This window comes from Micromys minutus (assembly GCF_963924665.1).
Source record: "Micromys minutus genome assembly, chromosome: 19".
Classification (NCBI taxonomy): Eukaryota; Metazoa; Chordata; class Mammalia; order Rodentia; family Muridae; genus Micromys; species Micromys minutus.
In genome coordinates this window covers 25,076,222-25,086,047 of record NC_137954.1, presented here as the reverse complement: position 1 = coordinate 25,086,047, position 9,826 = coordinate 25,076,222, and the positions used below count along the sequence as shown (strand labels likewise).

At 51.5% G+C, this 9,826-nt stretch overlaps 1 protein-coding gene across 1 annotated transcript; it reads left to right on the top strand.

Moving 5' to 3' along the window:
* Positions 1–6,786: 6,786 nt before the first annotated feature.
* On the top strand, positions 6,787–9,524 carry CRYBA2 (crystallin beta A2; the record flags this gene model as incomplete). Its single annotated transcript, XM_080932776.1, has 4 exons — positions 6,787–6,947; positions 7,549–7,690; positions 8,904–9,046; positions 9,377–9,524. 4 exons carry the CDS (start codon positions 6,787–6,789, stop codon positions 9,522–9,524), a joined length of 594 nt encoding a protein of 197 aa, XP_080788902.1.
* Positions 9,525–9,826: the final 302 nt, after the last annotated feature.

The following is a 9,826-nucleotide window of genomic DNA, read 5'->3' as shown; positions in this document are numbered from 1 at the left end:
GGGTAGGGCAGGGGTGAGTGAGTCTGTCCTGTGATTCTAGGTGCCTTCCATTCCCCCTCATGACAATGTAAGGTGACAAAGGGCAGCCGTGGGTGAAGGGTTTCTCATACAGCAGCAAGGAGCCCCTGGCTGGTTTCCCATTAGGGTCAAGAAGCAATGGGGGCTGGAGAGCAGACACACCAAGACAGAGGCAATGCACCAGGGAAAACAAAAGTACGACCATAAATCACATTTTCCGAGAGCTGCTATCTTGCCCATGGCCACCGCGTACTCTATTGCCCAAGCTTCTAGCTATCCGGAGCCCCCATAGGATCTGCTCAGCTTCTGAGGAATGTTTGCCAGGAGACTGATGAGGAGATGCTGGATTCTTGACTGAATTAGTCCCAAGGTCAGGCTAAATCCAGGTGTCTTCAGATGGCTATGTGCAGCCCCGACCCTGGCCCCCATGACCAGCTTTTTCTGTGGTAGTCTTTTCCCTTTGCCCTTTTTAGCATCTCGAGCCATTTAGCTGAATCTCCTTCCCTGTGTCTTCCACAGTACACCTCCCAGTTCCCCAGTCATAGCAATCCTGAGTCTACACCACTGAAATCCGTCCTTGGGATGGTCCCAGAACATACAAAAGCAGCCCTTGGAAGAAGGGTGGCAACAGAGAGACCATGTAGTGGGCTGAGGATCTGGTCTGGTGCCACTTCCTCAAGCCGCCTTCCCCATATCCCCACCCCCAATCATTTCCAAGATTCACTTTTCCAGGCCATCAAGGGGCATCTGGCCTCTACTCTGAGTCCCTCCTCCCCTGTCAGGCTGAGGTGGAGTCTGTAGGCGCCTGGCAAGCCTGCAGGTGCTGGGACAGAAGGGGGGTACCGAGCAGCTGGTGTGCGGGCTGCCCCTCCCCCTTCCTGCTCCAAGCCAGAGCCTGCTTCCTGTCTTCCCTGTCAGCACTCCTGGTAAGGGGAGGGGACAGGTGGGGGGGGAAGGGATGATCAATTGAATTGCTGCCCCGGGATGGCGGGGAGGGGGGGAGATGGGGGCTGGGGGACCTAAGGGAAGGCTGAGGAGATGAGAACCGGGGCAAAAGGCCGACAGGGTAGCTCAGAGCCTAATCAGGTATAGAGCAGAGGGGGGCTACTCAGGCAAGGCAGGGGAAACAACATAGCCAGCAGACAGTGCAGGCAAGACCTAGGGGAACTGGAGGCAGAGGCAGCCAGAGAGAAACCAGACACATGCACACGCGCACCCAGATACTGGGGTGGGGTGGGGAGACATCTTGTGAAAGAACAGGAGATGGGAGTTAGAGGTCTAGCGGACAGAGGTGTGGTACAGGGAGAAGAAAGTGTGAAAGCAGGGTGGGGTGGGGAAACGACCCCAAGAGGGGATAGAGGGGGGTCACAAATGGCAAACCCCAGGAGAACACTCTGCTCCCATAAAAGGCACACGGCTCACACCTGCAGTCCCTGTACAGAGATGGGCTTGACTCCATCTTTTCCTCTCTGGTCACTGCTGAGCAGCTACCCTGCCCCCACCCACTCTGGAGCATCTGGCCCAGCCTTGGAACCTCTGGGCTCTCAGAGTCTGTGTGAGATTGGAGGGACATGGGAGTGGGGGCTCACATCCAGGTGCTAATCCCTATGCAGCCAGGGTAGTACCAGGGCCTTGGTGACCTTCTTGGAGATTAATCCCCATGGAGACAGGACAGCTCGCCCCCTCACTCTGCCTGGGCCAGGTGGGTAGCTAGCTGGCAAGGCAGGTGGGGGCAAGACAGGAGCAGGCTGGGGAGGGAAGAGAGCCTTTTTCAGTCGCGGCAGGGTCAAAGGCAGGCGTGGCTGAGAGGGCCCCTCCAGCAGTCAGCTTAATTTACAGGTAGAAACAAACAAACAAAAAAACAAAACAAAGAAAGAAACAAAAAAACACCGGAGGCCCCAAGCAGGGGGTGGGGTGGGGTGAGGGCAGGCAGAGGCCATTTATAGAGCAAAGAAAATTAGAGAAACCAGAAACTAGATCTTCAGTCCTACCCCTCCATCTTTGTTTCTTGACACCATAGGCCTGAGAAAAAGTAGAGGAACTTTGAACACCTCCCCTGACCCTGTCAAATTGAGTGGGCAGATGGCTCCTGGGAGGTAGAGGGCTGTAAGGGAAAGGTGCTCTCCTGGATCAGGTTAGGAAAAGAGGATAATGACCCCAGGGCTATGCGTTTTGCCTTGACCCCTCCCAACCCAACCCCACCCCATCCTAGAGGAAGTGGTGAGAACCCCCAGAGGAAGACATTTATAACCTAAAAATGTACCAACAGTAACTGCTACCATTTGTTGAGTGTATGTTGCAGGGTGGTTCTGTGTTTTACATACATTTAAATCTTCGCTGTAGTCAAGACAATGGTGCCCATTTTACAGAGGAGAAAAATGCAAAGGTAAAGTGGAGACTAGCCCCACTTTTAAACAGCAGAGCCCGGATCTACTCTCAGGCAGCGGCATGGCCCCAGAGCCCACCCACCCAGCCTTCAGTACCTGGGTGACTGCAGAGGGGGGCTTGTGTGCATGTCGAAGCTGGTGAAGGTGTGCAGCAGTGTGAGCCCTCCCCAGTGCTTGGCACATGACACTAAGTGACTGGACAAATGTCTCTTCACAAATAAAGTGTCTGTTGAGCCCGAGACAGGGCAGTTAACATACCAAGTTTGTGGAAACATGCTCATGTACCTGTTACTGACGACGACTCTACCCACACTGGGCTGGGAACCTGTGTGCCTGTGTCCTCTCCCTGCCATCCTAGAAGAGTCTAACAGTGGCCTTGTGTCTAGGTGGGGACATAGAGAAAGCTGCCCCTCTCTGGATGGGGATCTATTGATTCTTAATGAGAGCCAGAGATGATGGTGGGATAATGTGTCTATGTGGGTGGGGCTCCCATCTACATGATGAACTGAGTTATCTCTGTCTCCTGGGAGACAAGGCTTGTACAGCCCCAGGGAGGGAGCTCACCAGCCTGTTCCAGACCTGGCATGGGTGGAGACTAAAGGAGCCAGGCTGCAGAGGAAAGGCTGGCAATGGGACTGGGGCGGGCGAGGGCACACAGAGCATTTGCATTTGCAGCTCAGAAGGCCCTGGATAATTTCCCTGTGAAATGAGGGAAGAGGTGGAATCAGACGACTTTAAGGAGAGAACATTAGCCACCAGCACCTCAAAACTGTCCAGCAGTACTGAGAAGTATGGGTCTTCACGAACTGGAACTTTATTTAGGGGCAGGGACCTTTCCCTAGGCATTTCTCTGGACTTTTCCTGAGATGGAGGTGGGAGTGGTAAATCAGGATTGAGTATCTGCAGAGTCTACTGGTCCCCTCATGGGTGAAGTCTGAGATCCTTACAGAAGCCTGGAGGTTTCTTAAGCATCTAAGGGTAGATGTGGAATAGTATTTTCTTACAATCATGGGGTGGGGTAGACACAATAGAATGGGGTGGAGATGCAGATAAAGATTTCCTACTTTTAGAGTTTTGTGTGTCAAAGATCCCCTTAGATGAGATGATCACCTCAGTGGGGCCACAGTGAAAACTGTCATGGGATCTCCAGGTGATTTGGGAGTATAGATCTGAGGTTGCTGCACACACACACACACACACACACACACACACACACACACACACGGCCTATTCCCTGAATGTCAAATCTGTGGATATGGAGGAGAAAAGGATGGTACTGAGCTGGCAAACAAAGCCACCTGGGCCTCCATCCTTCAGGAAGCTCTAAGCTCAACTGATCTGGGAAAGCAAACAAACAGCTGCTGGGGGTAGGAGGGAACATGAGGGGAGACCAGGGCCTGGAACTAAACCAGCCTAGTGGAGAAGGGAGGCTAATAAAGGACTGGGTCTCCAGCACAGAACAGTGCCTGTTCTGGCACCCAGGGTGTAGGGGCTGCCTTAAGCCTCTTGACCTTTGTCCTTTATCAGTGTCTTCCCTTTCTTGATCTCTGAGGCTGGGGGGGGGGGTCGTGGGCTTGGGGGGAAAGGGCTTGGGGAGGGGTGTGGGCTTAGAGCCTCAGTTGCGGTAGGTGGTTGCAGCCAGTGGAGGACAGGTGTAGATAGATATGACCTTTAGCTGGTTGCAGAACTAAAAGCCATGGATGGGTGGTGAGACCTATATATTTTCCTGATGAGGAAACAAAGGTGTAGACGGAGGGGAAAGATTGACTGCTGCCAAGAGGACAATTTCCAACTGGAAAGGGTAGGCTTCTTGTATAAATCACCACCCCAAAACCCAAGTGACAATTCTAAGGAGTCATTTTCCCCCTGCCTGGAGTAAACACACATCTCTGCCCGAACACATAGACTGGAAGTTGTATGCCCCCCCTTGCCCCCACCTCCAGGCTCAGCTCCTGATAAACAGGACAAACAGAGCCCCACAGTCACCAACAGCACAGATGTATAGCCTGTTGTCAACACCACAGCGTCTCCTGATCAACCACACACACACACACACACACACACACACACACACACACACACACACACACACACACAGGCTTTCTGGTCAGAGCAGACTGGCCTCGCCCCCTAGTGGCTACCTCTATAATTGTCCGATGGAGGGAGAAGGGATAGGTTTTTTTGTTTTTTGGTTTTTTTTTTGTTTTTTGTTTTTTTTTTTTTTTGTTTTTTTTTTTGGTTTTTGTTTTGTTTTGCTTTTTTGCCTAATCCTCACTTCTGTTCCTGTTTCAGCCAGGATTTGTGAGGCAGAGCAAAAGCTAGAATATTAAGCAATCCAAGATTGTTGCCCTGTATGGAGTCTGGGCATCTCTCTATGTTCTAAGAAACATTACAGCCCTTTTGTTTTTGGCACTCTCTAGTCAAGTGACTGAAGGTTAATTCTGACTCTACCCTCAATCAAACCGACTCAGGTTTGTCCCATATTTCAATCCTTGTGCCCCCAGCTTGGGTTATGAACTCTATTCAAGTTTTGTAGATGTGAATCCCAACAGCCATTTCTCTCTAGTGAGTAGAGAGGCCTAAGGAAGCAGCTGTCTGCCCCCCCCCAACCCCAAACTTCAGAAATGGAATTAGCCACTAATGATGGGGCAAACCATTATTCCCACCACACTGGAGACTTTCTTAAACACTCCTTCTCCGTCGACATTTGTCCGCAATTGGCTGCCCTGTTCTTCCACTCCAGTTTTATCGAGTTCCTACTCTGTATCCAACACCATGCTAGGCTTGAGGATAACTGGGAACAAGGCAGACACCTCCCCTTTCATGTGGGGCTCACAGTCTAGTAAAGAAGGCTCCGGTGAATTCATAAACTAAGAGGAGGCTGTCTTGAGAGTGACAAGCTCTAGAGAGGAAACAGATGTGATGGGTGGTGTTTCGTGACTGGTGTCTTCCACAACGTGGCAGAGGAGGTCGCCACACCAAGAGTGTGTGGTTAAAAAAAAAATCCCAGAGAAGTGGGGAGGGGGGCAAATGTAAAGGTTTTAGGCTGGGAATGGGTTTAGCAGGTTGGGAGGAAGAAGGTGCCCGTGAATAACCTTCCAGGAGTTGGGGTGAGGGTTCAGGCCACAGAACAAAAAGTCTCCTGGATTTTCTTAACTCTGAAACTGTCCAGTTATGCATTTAAAGAAGGCCCCACACCCGGTAGAGTTTCAATTTTTATGTTTGTGTGTGCAAATTGAACCCACCAGGCTGTTGAGTCTGTAGAGGAGGCATTTGGCAAACGTGAGTAACAAATTATTTCCCACCCACCTTCCTCACTCTCTCGCTGGATTAGCCTCTCTCATCATTAAGAATATGCAAGAAGCCCGCTTTCTCCTTGACAGCTAACGGGGCTTTTCTGTCCCATCTGGCCACTTCCAGGTTGCTGCGGATTCTGGTGCTCAGGGGGTAGACTCGATAGTAGTGGGGAAGATCGAGAGGCCGTTTCTACCCAGGACAGTTGGCCCCTCCCTTAGCGCTTGTATTTTTAAAAACCCACGCAAACGCTGCGCTCCCGTGTGCTTTTCTGTGTTTAGTGCCGCCTAGCGGCGAGGCCCTGTCTCGACCTCAGAGACAAGACTTGTTGGGAAGCCCCGCTCAGGAAGAGTAGCAGCAGACAAATCTTCCAAGGAAAAGAGCCTTGAGAGGCTTGACGCACCGTCCTTAGAGAAGGGTCTTCTCTTCCTCCTCCCTGGTGTCTCCCAAAAGAAAGATCTTCACCTAGAGAGTTTTGACTTTGGGAAGAACTGTGTCCACTTGGTCTTAGAAAAAGGCTAAACCTTAGGCTTAGGGTCACGCCCCAGGGTTTGTGCCAGGGAGCGCTTGTTCTGACCCTAGGTTAGGAGTCTCTACCAGGCTTAGGCCGCATTGAAAGAAAGCGCGGAGTCAGCCTGAGCTCCGGCAGACACGCGATGTGCGCCTCAGCATTTTCTGTTGTTGTCCATGCGGGCTGGGGACCAGATCGGCGACTCCGCTGCCTATGCAGACCAAAGCTGACCAAAGCCTGCCAGCTGACTCAGCTCGCACACCCCACCCGGATTCCACAGGGAGAGAGAGGCAGCCAGACGTGAGTATAAAGCAGCGAACACCAGGCTCGCGCGCAGCTCTCCATTTTTCGTAGGTGCGGTGGTGCTCACTCATTCGGTGAGTACTGGGGGGAGAGAGGGAGGGAGTAACAAGAGAACCTTCCCTCACGCCTGCAGTACCTAGGCAGCGGGTGTCCAGAGCCAGGCCAGAGCCAGCCCCTAGGTCTCTCACACCCTACTGGGGATGGCAGGCTTAGGCTAAGTAGAGGATTCCCGAGAATTTAGCTGGCGATCCCGCCCTTCTTATTTGCAGTAACATGAGTAGCGCCCCGGCGCCGGGCCCAACGCCCGCTTGCCTTACGCTCTGGGACGAGGAGGACTTCCAGGGTCGTCGCTGCCGGCTACTGAGCGACTGCGCCAACGTCTGCGAGCGGGGAGCCCTGCGCAGGGTGCGCTCAGTCAAGGTGGAAAACGGCGCGTGAGTCACCCTGTTGTGGCTGCTGAGCCAATTTAGGGGTTTTCTGGCCATAAAGAAAGACTCATCAAGGAGAGAAATCTTTGTCCTCTCCAATGCTCCCAACTCTCCCCAAGACAAAGGCAAGAAGCAATCATAGGGGCGCCCTAAAACCTCAACCTTTTCTTTGTGCAAAGTCAGGTGGCTTTGTGGAGACAGATCCTTTGTGCCATGTCCATCTGGGGTCTGGGTATACTAGAAGCTAGTTTGGGGTCCTGAAGATAGCTGAGGATCCTTTGCCGCGATAGAAAGATGGAGAATGGTTGGCTGGCTCCGTATGTAGGCACAGAAATCCCAGAAGAAAGTCCTTGGCCCAGTGATATTTGTAACCTGAAACATTCCTTTTAACTGCCGGTCATAAATGGGAAGCCTAGGCCTTTCTAACCTCAGAGACGCCGGGTTTGGGGCTTTCAGTTTCCATAGGAGCTGAGTGTATCTGGGGAATGGTGTAGCACTGGAGAAATAGTTTGGGTCCCTGGGTCGGTTTAACCATAGCAAACAAGGTGATGATGGAGGGGAGAGAGACCGAGCAGATGCCTCCCAGTTCCTCTTCTCTTTTTTTCAGATGGGTGGCCTTCGAGTACCCCGACTTCCAGGGACAGCAGTTTATTTTAGAGAAGGGAGACTACCCTTGCTGGAGTGCCTGGAGCGGCAGCAGCGGCCACCACAGCAACCAATTGCTGTCCTTCAGGCCACTGCTCTGTGCGGTGAGCACAGCCCATTTCCCATCCCACCTCCATCTCCTGCCGCCTGGCTCCAAGCCCCAACCAAAGTGTGATGCTTTGAAATGCCTACTGCCCCCCCCCAACAGGATTATGAATAAACTCTTGGGTGGGTGGTAGTGGCATACTCCAGAACCAAAAACGGAAAAGTGGGATTGTGGACGCAACCCTAAACCAGCACCATGGACAGCGCCAAAGCCCCGCGGGTTCTCAGCACGCTGGGGTTCTGTGTAAGGAGCTAAGCTGTAAGACATACATCCCTGGAAGGCTGACATGGCTGTTGGCCCCATACATACACTTAGAAATGCATTTGAGAAGGATAATGTGACTTAACAGGGTCAACTGTGTGTATGTGTGTGTGTGTGTGTGTGTGTGTGTGTGTGTGTGTGTTTGTGTTCCAGAAAGTAGGTCCTCAGTTTACATTCATTCTCGGTTGTATTGGTGAGTCCTGGGGCTGGTGGTGAAGGTCAGAAGACACAGCCCCATCCATTTTCTCTGTTCCAATAGGCTGTGAGGGATCATAACCCCTCAGGAGGAAGAGCCTTGTATTAGAGAGGCTAGGCACAGCTAAACTGCCATACTCACCTGTTCTGACTGTTCCATACAGTGCCCCTTAGCTTAGTCCTGATCTGTGGGAGACACCAATGGTGCAAAGGGCTGGGTGGGGGTCAATGAGACCCTTAGAGAGATGTCCTGGTTAATGGCTAGACCTCCCCCCCCCCCCAGAATTCATGATTTCCTCATAAAAATAAGCTCAGGGGAAGATAGTGGTATGTGCCTATATTTCCATCTACTTTGGAAGCTGAGGCAGAAGAAGGATCACAAGCTGAAGGCCAGCCTAGCATACTCGAGGTCCTGGGTTTGAACCTCATTACCACAAACAAAACAAAGAGACTGCTATAACAAAAAGGTTCCTGTCAATCCCTTTAGCGTTGACTTCAAAAAAAAAAATCTCTGGGAATTCTCTAGTCTTCACACATAACTCAGTGTCTTGGTAGGATCCAGGTAGAATCTCTGAGCATTTTAGCTTGCCAGACTTACTAGGGGCTGATGGGGCAAACTCCCAAAATGCCCAAGAGGCAGCATGATAAATGCTGAGCAGGAAGTGGATGACTAGGGTTAAGGCTGTATCCAGAAACACCAGTTTGGGGGGGCCTGATATGTCTATAAACCTGCCCAATTCATTTCTGTGTCCCAGAACCACAGTGACAGCCGCGTGACACTGTTCGAGGGGGAAAACTTCCAGGGCTGCAAGTTTGAACTCAGTGATGACTACCCATCACTGCCTTCCATGGGCTGGACCAGCAAAGATGTGGGTTCCCTCAAAGTCAGCTCTGGAGCGTGAGTCCTGGGGCTGGAACAGATATGAAGAGTGGGATGTTCATGAGAATCAAAGAGAAGATGGGGGTGATGGAGATTGGGAGATGAGAGGGGGTGGAAGGACCAGGAGCCAGGGATGTATGGTGGGATGTAGGGGGTTAAAAATCTGAGTAGGAAATTTGAGGAGGAAAGGAAGGGTGTATGCAGAAACCAGGCTAAGACAGATCACAGGAAGACACAGAACAAAGGGCAGAGGAGCAGAAACAATGTTTCTGGAGTTGGCTGGAAAAGGAGATACTGGCTGGGGAGACAGAGTCTAGCTACTCATTACCCTTTTCTTTCCTATCCTAGGTGGGTGGCCTACCAGTACCCTGGTTACCGAGGTTACCAGTATGTCCTAGAACGGGACCGGCACAGTGGGGAGTTTCGTAACTACAGTGACTTTGGCACACAAGCCCATACTGGACAGCTGCAGTCTATTAGAAGAGTCCAGCATTAGGCTCCATATTTCCAGTCATCACCCTTAAGATTCTCAATAAAAGCTCTAGAATCTACCTGCCCCTCTTGCCTCTTTCTTGGTGTCTTGCTGTGTGTGTAAGGGAATCTAGAACTTTGTACATTTCAGCTAAGTAACCCCCATTCTTACACTTCTGAGGATTGTTTCTTCAAACCAAGGGCTCCCATAAGGCCCCCAAACTTTTACCTAACTTAGACAAGCATGGATGTACTCTCGAGGGTGTATAGGGGAAATGGATGTACTCTTGGAGGTGTATAGGGGAATAGTTAATGAGAGTTGTGTGG